This window comes from Aspergillus nomiae (genome assembly GCF_001204775.2).
Source record: "Aspergillus nomiae NRRL 13137 chromosome Unknown contig00023, whole genome shotgun sequence".
Taxonomy (NCBI): domain Eukaryota; kingdom Fungi; phylum Ascomycota; class Eurotiomycetes; order Eurotiales; family Aspergillaceae; genus Aspergillus; species Aspergillus nomiae.
In genome coordinates, this window is record NW_015378078.1 from 1 (window position 1) to 13,311 (window position 13,311).

At 48.9% G+C, this 13,311-nt stretch overlaps 3 protein-coding genes across 3 annotated transcripts; 1 reads left to right on the plus strand and 2 right to left on the minus strand.

The window, feature by feature from the left end:
• Positions 1–1,391, minus strand: ANOM_001730 (amino acid transporter; the record flags this gene model as incomplete). The annotated part of the gene is made up of 7 exons (XM_015546987.1): positions 1–67; positions 125–339; positions 393–536; positions 593–924; positions 984–1,056; positions 1,123–1,136; positions 1,231–1,391. Coding segments are annotated over 7 exons (1,006 nt in total), but the record flags the coding sequence as incomplete, so codon positions are not given.
• A 4,321-nt stretch (positions 1,392–5,712) lies between these two features.
• On the minus strand, positions 5,713–7,695 carry ANOM_001731 (adenosine deaminase family protein; the record flags this gene model as incomplete). Its single annotated transcript, XM_015546988.1, has 5 exons — positions 7,537–7,695; positions 6,606–7,481; positions 6,521–6,551; positions 5,969–6,455; positions 5,713–5,913 (listed from the first exon to the last, which is right to left on the minus strand). The coding sequence occupies exons 1-5, from the start codon at positions 7,676–7,678 to the stop codon at positions 5,713–5,715; spliced, it is 1,737 nt and encodes a 578-aa protein (XP_015410807.1). The 5' UTR covers positions 7,679–7,695.
• A 2,633-nt stretch (positions 7,696–10,328) lies between these two features.
• ANOM_001732 (putative Melibiase subfamily) lies at positions 10,329–12,488 on the plus strand (the record flags this gene model as incomplete). The annotated part of the gene is made up of 1 exon (XM_015546989.1): positions 10,329–12,488. One exon carries the CDS (start codon positions 10,329–10,331, stop codon positions 12,486–12,488), a length of 2,160 nt encoding a protein of 719 aa, XP_015410804.1.
• Between the last annotated feature and the right edge of the window lie 823 nt (positions 12,489–13,311).

A 13,311-nucleotide genomic window follows, 5' to 3' on the forward strand; every position in this document is an offset into this window, starting at 1 on the left:
CACGGAAAACGCGGACATAAATGTATTTGCAGGCAACATGGCCGTAGATAACACCAGCAATGACCACCTATGGGAACAGTTAGAAAGTGGAACCGGTGAAGGGAGCAAGGATTCTTAAACGCACAGTGGGCATGGCAATGCCGTAAGCGACCTTCTTCATGACAGGTCCTGCAGACGAAAGGGCGGGAGAGGCGATATCGGGGCCTGCATAACGATAGGCGACGATCGCTGTGACGACGTACATAGACGTATCCACCACTTGAAGCATGGTCAGCGACTTGGGGAATTCCCGAGGGTCTCTCATTTCCGAGATGAGTCCGAAGAAGGCGACATGAGTGACTGTGACAAGATTAGCAAAAGCTGTGCGACATGTGGGAGAGGTCAAGTCGTACTGTAGGCAAAGATAATGTTGCACACGGCCAAGAATGCATCCTGGAAACTAACGTCCCTGGTGGCATCAACCTGGACGTGATCGGGGGCCTGGACTCCAATGGAAATCATGGTGATAAAGGTCGCCGCGATGATACTAATGCAAGCTGGAAGGGTTGTCAGTAATTGTCCACAAGAAGCCCGGGGGAGTAGAAGTACTGACACACGATGGACATATAGTACACCTTGTTCATAGTACGGGGAAGGGCGCCGATGAAGCTGACTACCATTCCAATGACAGCGAAAACAATGGTGCAAGTTCCGTGACCGGTGATGGTATTGAATAGCACCGAAAAGGTAAGGATATGACTGGCCATCAGGAAGATCAAGAGGAGCAGTTGGCCAATGCCCATCAGCTCCCGTCCAAAGCGACCCATAATAAGCTCTCCGGCGTCACCCATGCTGTGCGTTTGAGGGAAACGAAGCTTAAACTGTCCGATAACATAACCTGTGTACCATGAAACGCCGGACATTCCGACAAGAATAATCACTCCCCTGAGTCGTACGTCAGTCGTTCTGTTGCTAGTTGAGTTACGGTGAGAGGTGACACCTACGGAACAAGTCCTAGTGTTGCCATTGCGGACGGAAGAGATAGAATGCCTAGGGACATATTCTCTGCAATCATCACTACATGAACGGGTTAGATAGCACGTTCAGAAGTATGGTTCAGGAACTGAGCGTAGGACTGCTTACACATTCCACATTGCCTGTAATCACATTATCCACATTAGCCACCGCATTGGAATCACAAGACCGTTGAAGCACAACGGCAGTCGTATTGCATGAGCATTGGAAGCTTACCACCAACCCATAACACGATACTTGACTTCTCCTTCTTCCTCGCTTCCAAATGGGTCATTTGCTGGAACATCCTCAGTATATTCCTTCTTCTCCACGTCGACATATTGGTCATCATAGTTGGGGCCATTCTGAATGGCAGGCGACTCGGTGTGTAGGGTCATCTTGTCGATGGGGATGGATGAGTCGCAAAAAGGATCATAAGAAGAAAGAACACAAAAACAACGGCGCGACGCAGTATTTTAGGGCCAGCTAGTGCCACTGGGGAGGCGGCTGGAGTCGGATATAACTAACAAATAGACTAAAACTCCCCAACCGAGCGGTTGCGTTCCGTTCATTTTTTTCTTTTTCATTTTCTTTTCGATATTCTCCATAATTAGGGTTTTAGGTTTTAACTTTTGCCTCTTCTCCATCAAGAATTTTCTGCACAAGCGCTGATTGGCTGGATGCGCTGAGTCAGCACTGGCGGCGCCCTTAAAACTCTTATTCTCACGCCCCGAAAGGCTCAATTTTTGCCCTAAATCATAGTCGATGATCTCACAGTGCAGATCCCGCTCTTCTTTTTGCCGCATTCCGGCTTCCCCTGGCGTGCTTCTCTCATGGGAATGTGAAGGGAGTATTGTTCACGGCCGCATAAAATGGACGAATACGGAAGGAGGGCTAGAATGATTACAGAACAACGTTCGGCGAGGCTGTGTCCCACGCTGTCTAGAGACAGTCCCACGGCCGAATGTGGAACACCCGCCGAGACGCAGCACAATTCGAGACTCGCATTGGCTCACTGGAGTATCTTCCCTGCAGAAAAGTGGTACCGATGGGCCGTGACAGAACACCTCCTGTTCGGCACTGCTGATAACAGCGGCGTCCGGCGGAGAATCTCCTCCACATCGGGAGGCCAATGATGGATTTTCATAACGTACGGATAATATCACTCGGTTTCCCGACGATAGGAGGAAAGAGACCATTTCTCCACGTCTGTACGTCACCGGTTGCCTCTCTCCGGTTAGTGAGTTTAGAAGCGTGGAGTGAGACACCCTCCGCATGGCCACCTGGATACGGTCTGGGGAAGGGACTTCCTCTCGTCTACTCCGTACTATTATGTAATTGATATATTATGTAACTAATTGGACACCCCTCGGATGATGCTTGGCTACCTGGAGTTGGCCGGGGTAGCAAGAAAGGATCAAAGATCATTCGAGTGTAGTCTGGTGTATTTGTGTCGGTGGCGAGGCTGCTGCCCCGATGGCAGCACGGCGTGCCGGATCCGGGCTGGCCGAGATGGTACGTCACCCGAGGGTCGCATTGATATCAAGGGGAAAGCAGGAACAACACAATGCGAATCAAATATCGCTTGTATTACTTGTTGCGGGTTATTTCTGCGCAAGGGGTGGAGGCGAGTGGCATACCACCTTAGGGCTTGTGGTTTGATACCCTGCTTTCTCCCCGCATCCCTACTCCGGATTTGCTATTTTTCGACTCAGGTCGGTCACTTTTTCAGTGGGGGCTGGACTCCGGGGGAAGAGGCGATGGAAACTTGGGAAGAATCACTCTCCTGGGGAAGGTCTCGGCGGCGCGCGGTTAGTGGCTGCTCTGTGCCAATAACGACGCCGTGTCGCGGAATATGATGGGAGATTCTCCAGTCGGTTCCTTAGGTTGCTGCTGCTCACATGCGCTATCTAATTTCTACCCGGTCGGGTCCACCGGTATGCTGCCGGTCCCCGGCCCGGTGCGCTTCGGTGTAGACTCGTGAAGCCGGTGGAGACCTTGATAGTTAATCCTAGAAGTCTTCCAGAACCTCTTCGTGCTGCTCGGATGCCGTCTTCCGTCATGAAGGACACACTATGATGCTCGGATGCCCTGAACAAGAACAACCCTCCCTATAGATGTTGCAATTAATCGAACTTCATCCGTGAGCAAGGTATCCTACTCATTAAGACTAGGGACTACCGGCATCCCGACCCAACCTTGCTCCACATCCTTAATAATCTAGATCTGGATACAAACTTGATATCTGTATCTAGGGCGGAGCCTAAACGAACTATCGGGCTTCTGCTCCACCGAGATAGTGAGATAGGCCCTGTTACTCTAATAGAATTATAATACTCTTTGTTTTCGCTTATTTTAAGGTGCTATATCTTATCATTGTCACAACCACGTTGCTCTAAAAGCCCCGTTGCCGCGCTTAGCATGGTCCGAAACACGATCAAACCTATCGGTGCAGATCTTGGTGGCTTCCATGCATTATCTCTTTTAGATTACCGGACTGGGAATAACCCTGACCGAAGATCTTCCGTACTCCGAGAGCGATGAGGCGTGGTTGCCTAGAGTCCGTGAATTCTTTGAGTCTTTGACCCTTTGGGGAAACGCCGAGGATTCAATATAACGGGGTCAATCGATCCGAACCGCTGGTAATTGTACACGTTATGTGTAGCCTATTTTCATCAAGAAAACGTTTGGTTCCTCCCTTCGGCAACACCGTGAACCACCAGTTACCGTAGAATCTTGGCGGCCAAGACAACGTCGCCACCTTCGGCCGTACGTTCATCTCGCTTGTGGGAATCATGATGATAGTTATGGTGGATGCCAGAGGATTGGAAAATTATGGTTAGCCGTCACATGCTAAGACCCATGCTCATAGACTTCATAATTCATGCTCCATGAGGGTGCGTTGGACCTCAAATGACGGAGTACTCCAACTATAATGTAAACGATCTCCGGTCGCGTGTATGCCGGCGGCTTGGCTCATTACTTTATATTGGTTTACTCGAGAGAACAGCGTCATCGACCCCGGCTCTGAAGTAATAGAAATGAAAATTGTAGAGTGATACCTTCGCGCCCCGATTTATTTAACATTCCGCCGTTTCGCCCGCACCAGTGGAGAATGCGTTGGCATATTCGTTGTCTCGTATACATGTTTTCTCGCCCGGACACTGTTTCCCCGCCTGTCTCTCTGAGAGTGGTCTTTGAGATTCGTCGTCTTCATGACAGAAGGGCGTACTGCTATCTTATAGCGTGCTTTGTCTTCTTATCCGCTATGCTATGTTGTATGCTGCAATCTGCTAACTCAAGGATACCCGACGATACAAGTTGAAGTTTAATTGGACCAATTACTTTATCTTCGCTAATGATAATAATCTCCGGGCAACTTACTTCAGTTGATATGTTATATGTCGGTTAAGTTCACATTACAACAGCTATAAAACCTTGCATAAAACCCAGATGACAGGGATCTAAGTTAGATTCAGCCACCCGTCAGCCACTGTCGATGTTATTCGTTGCCCTAGCCGTGCGCTAAGATTGGCAACACCAAGACAAGAACCTCACTTTTCTATAGATCGAGTCTTCTGGTTGGACATCTTACTGTGCAGACCGGGAAACTCACACCGAAGATGAGCTGCGGATTCTGGAGCAACAAGAACGATTTGCCTTATCATGGGCGTTCCGTGTGATTTACTCCGCCAAGAGTGCGTGCCGATCGCAAAAACAGCTGTCTTGGATCCCTATATTGATCGACGCCGCGAATAAGATACGCGCGTGATGCATCCCTTGACTAGCCTTTGACGAACATACCGTGTCGATATGTACATCTGTTCTGAGCTCGTGGCGTACAGCTCCCGACCCGAAGAAGCCGAAACGTTCCCTTCGCCACTCCGAAGAAGTTACCTTGGCTCGATTTGCAAGTACGCCACTGCCTTTCCACGGTCGCATATGCTTGGGGACACATGGAGAAGCCTCTAAGATCGAAGGAATGCACTTCAGTGGGTGATCTACGACATTCAGGGAAAAAGTCCGATGTCTAACGAAATCGCGATGTCTTGCTGCTACCAGAAGCCTGTCTTGGCTCAAAGGCGCCACATCTTCCATTGTCAGGCTTGATAAGTCTACAGGGTTAGGTGGCACTTTCGTTTGAGTTCTTGACAAGGAGCCAAGGGTTTATAGGAGATTCAGTCATCCCCAGAGGCAAACGGCATTGAAGGCGGTTTGGAGAAAACAGACGGAAACAGTTGTTCTGTGATTGACATATTGCGCAGGGCAATATAATCACAACGATCAGTGGTCTTGACTTCGAACTGATTCTCGCCTGTGCAGAACATATCATCTATCCATGCATGCACTAGGGCAGTGGCTCTAGAAGCACGTGGTTGGACTCGATTTTGGAAATCTGTGCCCTAAGACTATACCCTCACTGAACTTCGCGTTGCAAAAAGGGATGGACGCCGGGGATTTTGTAATACGAAACAAAAAATTGCCAATAGTCAATTCTGAATGAGATGCGGTGATAAGTATCTCGATGGCTGATGGTCGTGAGTACTCGAGCTTCCAGGTTAGAGTTGGGGCAGGTCGCCCTTCAATCACTGAGACTTTGGTTTACCATAAGACAAGAATCAAATCCGACTTGAATATGTATTGAGAAATGGTTAATACGAGGCAATCAGTTGGAAACCTAAGTCTAACATTCACTAGCTTAATCATGCTATGTGGATATCAGACCTCCTCTGTGGCATAACGGTCTCCGTACTCCTTCACAACCCACTCGCAGAAGGCCTCCCACTTTTCGTTCCACTGCTGCAAACGCTTGGCCTTAATGCCATCTCCATTCTCACCGAAATCAATATCACGAACCCATTCGACCTCGTTCTGATCTTCGAAGTTGCTCCACCGGATGCTGTTCTGCGCCAGTGCCCCCTGGTATTTGTTAGCTCCGTTTTACTGATATGAAACGGCACTTGAGAAAGCTTACCAGGCCAGCAAGACCGACGTTATCGAAGGCTTGGATTGTCTGGTAGAAGTCGTAGCTCAGGCCAGCTGCGTTCTGGCCGAGGATCGCCGGGTCGTCGTTGCTGATAGCCGTCGGAATACCGTGGGCAATCATGGCCGGAAGGGGATGGTGGAGGATATCGGTGGCGAGACGCAGGACTTCGTTGGAAATGGGGCAGACTTCCACCATGATGCCGTTCTCGATCACCTCATCAATCAACCTCGGGTGCTTGTACAGGGAGAAACCGTGTCCAATACGGCGTGTGCCGAAGAGGACCGCGTCGAACAAGTTGTTGTCGGTCGAGTTTCCATCGCCGAGAGTTTCGCCGGCGTGGAAGAAGAAAGGAATAGTGAGATTCGACTCCTCGGCCTGCTGCTGGAACCAGATCAATTCGGGTGCCATGTCGGCGAGAGGACGGCCCAAGTCTTCCTGCGCAACCACGTCGTAGCCCGAGAAGAGCTGAGGGTGTCTAATACCAATCTGTTAGCCAACAAAACCTTCCTCATGATCGCGATGGACAGTTAGAAGTCTCACCTGCGCTTCCGCTCAAGAGCAATTCCCATGCCTATGCAAACTTGTTAGATACAGAAAGCAATGGTCGCGGCAAAATTCTTCTTACTCTTTGTCAGCGAAGCACGGTTCTTGCCTCTGCTGTCCGACCAGATGACTCTCGCTCCCCAGAACTCGGCGCCCTCCGGGGTTTTCTGAAACTTCTCCAGCTCCTCCAACAGAACGTCCCACCAGATATCCAGATCCGGATCAGGGTCCTCCTGACCCTCATGGACAAGCTTGCCGCTCGAACCACCAGCACGGATTTCTACCCAGTTGATGTGGTCCTCGGCCAGGCGCGAAAAGAGCTTCTGGTAGAACTTGCGGACAACGGGCTCGTACGACAGCATGGTGTTGGCGGGACCGAAGGCTTCCTGGAAGACACGCCAGATCTCATCGACTCCCAATTCGTGACGCAGAGACTGCTCAGGAGAGAGGGTGACCTTGGTGTTGACGAAGTCGACGAAACCCTGTTGACCACCCGGGAAAGTGCTGGCAGCCAACGTTACGGGAACTGGCGTGTTAGGGACATAATCCTTTGAATAGATTGACGATCCATTGGTGGCAATGGTATGATTGACATGAGCAAACTCGATGGACGCATTCTTGCGGTTGTCCTCGGTGGATAGGTCCTGGGAGGCGGAGAAGACCATACCCTCGGTGTGAAGAATGGTTTCCAGAAGAGTCTCATAGGGAAGCATGGCAGCCAAGTGCGCATGTAAAAGAGAACCCTTAGGCATGTGCCTGACCACGTCCCAGAGTTTGGTTCCATTGATCAATGGCCGGGCTTTCGGGAACACCTCACCGGCGAACCTCTCGTCGGTATCATTCTTCTCTGGGGTTCCAGGCACTCTCCAGTACTCGTCAATTTCCTCCTGGCGAATCGCTGCTACAATGGCGTCCGCTCTCTGGGCTACAGAAGAGAGGTTTTGACGGAAAAAGTGGTCTACACCATGTTAGTCCTTTCACCGTAGTTCCGTCAATATTCCGCGGCAACAGACCTTGTCGCTGTCTCTTCTCGAACGCGATCAATGCCGATCGGGCGCGCAGATGCTTTTGCACAGCAAGGCTGTTGACATCAGGCACAGTCTGCGCAGAGACCAAAGAGCAGAGGAGGGTCACTGTCGCGACGAGGAACTTCATGATGGGCGAGTGCCACTGGCGTGGTGGAAGCGGCCGTGGAGTTACACACGGAAGGGTAGCATGATGGCGTCTTTCAAGCTATATATACGTGGTCCTGCAGACCTAATCAGAGTCATTCGATTTAGACCAGTCGGAGGAGGCCCTTGAGATGGGGAATTTTGATCTACAATCTTGCTGCCGTTCTGACGATAGTCAAGCCATTCTCAGCTGCGGCTGATCATCAAAGGTACGGGGAAAGTAAGGAATGCAGCTACACAGGCACCAATTGTATTGCAGAAACCCAATCGTCAAGCCCGGATCCCACGGAATCCTTATTTTCTGATATCTAACAGATTGCTATTACGAGAAGCATTGGCCAGATCACACGGTGGAGACGGATGTTTTTTCATTCGTATTGGGGGCAGTTGGATAGCGTCTCCCCAATCGCGGTAAGTCCGTCGATAGTTCGAACTGATTGCATAATATTAGTTGGGTTATTGATAGGCCAAGCGGATTATCGCTGCAGCTTGGCCCAATCTGCGCCATTCAGGTTACATTTGCCCAAGCTTGATATTAATCCCGCTACCCTAATTCTCTTGGCAATGCGAAATTTTCACTGGAAATTCCGTGCTGACTCAAACAATCCCGCTGCATGTCTCACCCTTTTGAGGCCGTTAATTTGCTGGCCAAAGCTCGTGTGGGTCTTTCCTGCCACTCGATTATTGAATCCTCTGCAATCCTTCTGCCCAGAATACGCTTCACGGAGTACTCCGTCAAGTATATGCGGAGTAATTGAACTAACTGATGAAGCATCATCCCTTCACCAAGTGAACACTGCAGTCTGACTTGAAGCCTGAGCAACATGGATGCATACAGACTTGGTCACAACCATCCGAGGGTTGGCACGGTCCCCTTCCTGGCCCTGGTATGGGTATGCAAGGGACAAGACCAGCTGAACACCTAAATGGAGAATGGAAACGAGGGGAAAACAAGGACTAATTCTGCATAGCAATCACATTTCCCCCAGGAAACTACCTAAATTGTCTAACCAAGAAACGGCAACAAGGTGAGCTGAGTGACACTCAAGTTAATGCAGGAGGCTACCTGTACTTTACTATGCTCAACTGCAGGATTCAGTAACATGGATCACGCGAGTGGGGCGATCGATGAGCTGGCTGTATGCAGAGTCGTAGAACATTGGTAGTCGAGCCAGGGCTATGTTCATTGTCCAGTGCCGGTAGAAACATCTTCAGCTTGCGAAAAGTCGTGAGGTTCAGAGCAAGCTGTGGTCTATCGTGCGAATTTGGTATTCTGACTAAATTTACTGGCTAATTAGCAATTTTTGCTTTTGGGGTAACGTATTTCGCCCTCAAACAAGACACCTAAGAACAGCACCCATGACCCTATAGTTCTACTCAGCGATATAACACATCATAAAGATGTGGACATCCTCACTCACGGTGGTGGTTCGACCTGATAGTCAGTCGAACTAGTTCTCTCGATCTTCGACTGTTAGTCGGATCAGAACTACTGCTAGCCTGGTTGGGCTCGATTCAACCCGACCAATACCGTTAGCATTAGCCTGCTCCAGGGGTATTAAGTGGGCTCTCAAAGATCCCTGTGTCTTTCTATTATAGGTAGCTTTCCTTACGTTACCAATCCTTGTTGAGCTTTTTCACCCTATTTTAATAACATCAAATTATATTGTAGACGAACTGGCTAGACCGGCAATTGAATATGGGTAAACCAGCATTCTAGTCCTTCCAGTATACATGAAAAAGCGAACCAACGGTTAGCGCCGTTCTGATGGCATAAGGCTAGTACAGATGTACACTAAGAATCATCCACGGCCTGTCCCGGTCTTGAATGACAGGTTTCTGGCACCAAGTACAGTTTCTCGACTTGGTTTCACCACAGCATTTCCATACATCGTCAACCTGAGTTGTAGACGATGTTGGGGATTGAGGTATCACCATTTAACACGAAGAATGTTAGAAGCAGGTACAGAATATCTTATATGCTGGTCGAAAGCAAGAACTGTGTGACTGACTTGCCACATCTATTCGTAGTGTAGTGATGCTTTTTGTTTGCTGTTATACCTGCCAGGGCAGATAAAGCCATATACGAGATTGATTAAGTAGATTCAAAAGGGCAACGTGAAGGCATGAAAGACACCAATCTAATTGTGAACGAGATCTGCGATTATCCAGGGTATGTTTGCACTATAACTACCGAGATTAGATTCGATCAGTCTATCTCATCTAGCGTTGATTAGAATACAAGAGTTATGACCTATCACATCGTATCGTTTTCTCATGAGAGGAGTAATCTCTAGATATATAAAGCGTCAACCTCCGTTTCTATGAACGGTCGCAGAGTTTCCCTCAAATGCGGAGATGAGGTTCATGCCAGGATATTCAGCCTATTTACGCCAACCTTTTCTCCAATATTTCCCACCAACCCCACAATGCCATCTCCCCACCTGATTACATGAAATGTAGGCTTATATTCCTATAGGAAAGAAGCTTCCCACAACCATCTCTGAGTCGAGTTCGTTAGTCTTAGCATGAGCTCTGGATAAATCAAAAAGTGTGGCGAAACATCTACTTTCAAAGTTCAAGAGTAAAACAATTAATAGTTCTGGTATTGAAGCTAGGTGTTCCCCTTTAATATGGCCCTCCCGGAGACCATTACACTACAAAGCGACGTCTTGCGTGTCAGTGTCTTCGTTGATGAACAAGGGTCTGCTTTCCTGAAGGAAGTGATTCCCTTACCCGGTTCTTCTCGACCGTCGCTATCAAAACACTTCACTAATTCATACACACCGCTGGTGGAAATGCGGCTGGCCGGTGAAGGCACCGCAAAGCATAAATCGTCCAAATCTCTGATAGCTACATATGTGGGGACCCGGCTACGTTACCAATCGCATGAGATCAAGCAACAAGCGGATACCCATACCCTGGACGTTACATTAAAAGACTCCGTCTTTGGGGTGACGGCGATTGCGCACTTGATACTCTACCCGAGTACTTGTGTGCTCCGTGCGACAAGCACAATCCGAAATGACAGTGACAAGGACATCGTGGTGACACAGCTGAGCTCCTTGGTCCTGGGTGGACTAACAACTGGTGCAGAGAAATGGTGGTCTGACTACGTTCTTGCAGTCCCCAATAATTCATGGTTCAGAGAGGCACAATGGATCGATCACGATCTACCCAGCTTGGGTCTAGACGACTACGGCGTGTATGGACGTGCTGAGGAATATGCAGCTAGCTTAGGTCACTATTCGGTTTCTAACCGCGGAACCTTCTCAACAGAAGGCCATTTGCCTATGGGCCTTTTGAAGCGTACTGACAATGCTGAAACATGGCTTTGGCAGGTTGAAAACAATGGTTCCTGGCGCTGGGAAGTCGGTGACTGGAAAGACAGCGTGTATCTAGCTGCTGGCGGTCCGGTTGAGACCGATCATGATTGGAGACAAAGGCTCTCGCCCGGACAAGAATTCACTACCGTGCCTGTGGCTTTATGCCATGTCCTAGGGAACTATGAACATGCATTTGCCGAGATGACCCGTTACCGGCGACAGATGCGGCGGAAACACGACGATCATGAGACATTGCCCATCATCTTCAATGACTACATGAATTGTCTTATGGGTGACCCTACTGATGAAAAGATTCTGGCACTCGTTGACCCCGTAGTCCGAGCTGGAGCTGAATACTTTGTTATCGACGCTGGCTGGTATGCTGATGATTCGGGCTGGTGGGATGATGTTGGGTTGTGGGAACCTTCGAAGAAGCGCTTTCCTACGGGATTCAGGGAACTACTTTTGCACTTGAAAACACAAGGCCTTACTCCAGGCCTCTGGATTGAGCCAGAAGTCATTGGCGTACGCAGCGTTGTCGCGACACAGTTACCGTATGAAGCGTTCTTTCAGCGAAATGGCCAGCGCATCGTTGAAAAAGGACGTTATCAGCTAGACTTTCGTCACGCGGCGGTCCAGGAACATATGAATGCTGTTATATACAGGCTAGTCACCGAATATGGCGTGGGTTATTTTAAATTCGACTATAACATCGAAGTCACTCAGGGTACAGACATCAACTGTTCAAGTGCGGGATCTGGTCAATTAGATCACAATCGGGCGTATCTGCACTGGGTCAACGGTCTGCATGACCGGTATTCTGACCTGGTCATTGAAAATTGCTCGAGTGGTGCTCAGCGAATGGATTATGCTATGTTGGCTGTCCATGCTTTGCAATCAACTAGCGACCAACAAGATCCCGGTCATTACGCAGCAATTGCTGCCGCTCTTCCAACAGCTGTTACCCCCGAGCAAGGTGCCGTTTGGGCATACCCTCAACCAGAGTGGGATGACGAAACTAATGCGATGACGGTGGTTAATAGTCTTCTCGGCCGCGTACATCTAAGCGGACGGCTAGACAAACTTAGCCCGCACCAGTTTGAGCTGATCAAACAAGGTATGGATGTCTACCGTACAATTCGTGCTGATTTTAACACGGCTACTGCTTTCTGGCCTCTCGGCCTTCCTCGCTGGCATGACGGCTGGGTCGCATTAGGCATGGCAGTGCCTACATCAGACAATCGCGATTCAGGCGTTCACTATTTAGCTGTCTGGAGACGAGGAGGCCCAGACTGCATTGAGCTACCGATTCCTGCTCTTTGTGGGCGTCCTATAAGAACAGAGCTACTTTATCCTGCTACCTTTCCATGTGAGATCTCATGGGAGCTCGCGCAGGGAATACTTCACATTCGGATGCCATCAAAGCACTCTGCCCGTTTGCTGAAACTCACTAGTGGCAATATTTAGTTCAGTAATAGATTACTATATAGCCTATAAAGAAGTCAGGTCTTCAATCCTAATGAGATATTTGTCTCTATGAGATAGGAAGAGGCACTTGCACACTTCCACGTTACATGTGAACTACCAACGTAGATTGAATGACCCAGCATGCTCACGAATAATCGACACTGATCATTGGCACTCCGACGGCAAGCCAAAGATCTCGAATTGAACCGAGTCGTTAATTCTATGACGTCGAAAGGTGAACCTAAGTCGCTGGACTCGAGAGGTCATTAAAACCTGCCTTCCTCATATCCCTTTAACATCCTCTATAAGATCCCTCAATGCAACACAACATAGAAGCTCAATATGTACTATGCATTGTCTACTATATCGCTATACATGATGAGTTCAGCAGATTGGGACTGGCGAGGGAAGACAGGTTTCGTCTAGTTTGCATTCGCGTTCCTCACATTTCTTCGGGGCTATTTCCAAGACTACATTTGAGAAGCTTAATATTATGTTCGCCGCAGGAGTACCCAGTCATAAGTTCATGAAATATCATGATGGCCCGTACGTAGACAATGTAACGATCAAGTACCGGGTAAGAGAAAGCCCACTGGAGAAGTCCACGATAAGATAAGTCCATGAAATGTTACAAATAATTCATGAATCATAACTTGGTTCACAGGTTGTCTGGGTAGCAACGCAGCATTCTATCGTATTAATGAGCACTTGAGCATCTCTTCCAGTTAGACGACAACAATCGCGATATTTGAGTTTCCACGAGGCTGAGCATAGGGCTTTGCAGCGTAAACTTCCGCCAACCAGCTGCGAAGAAACCAACAAT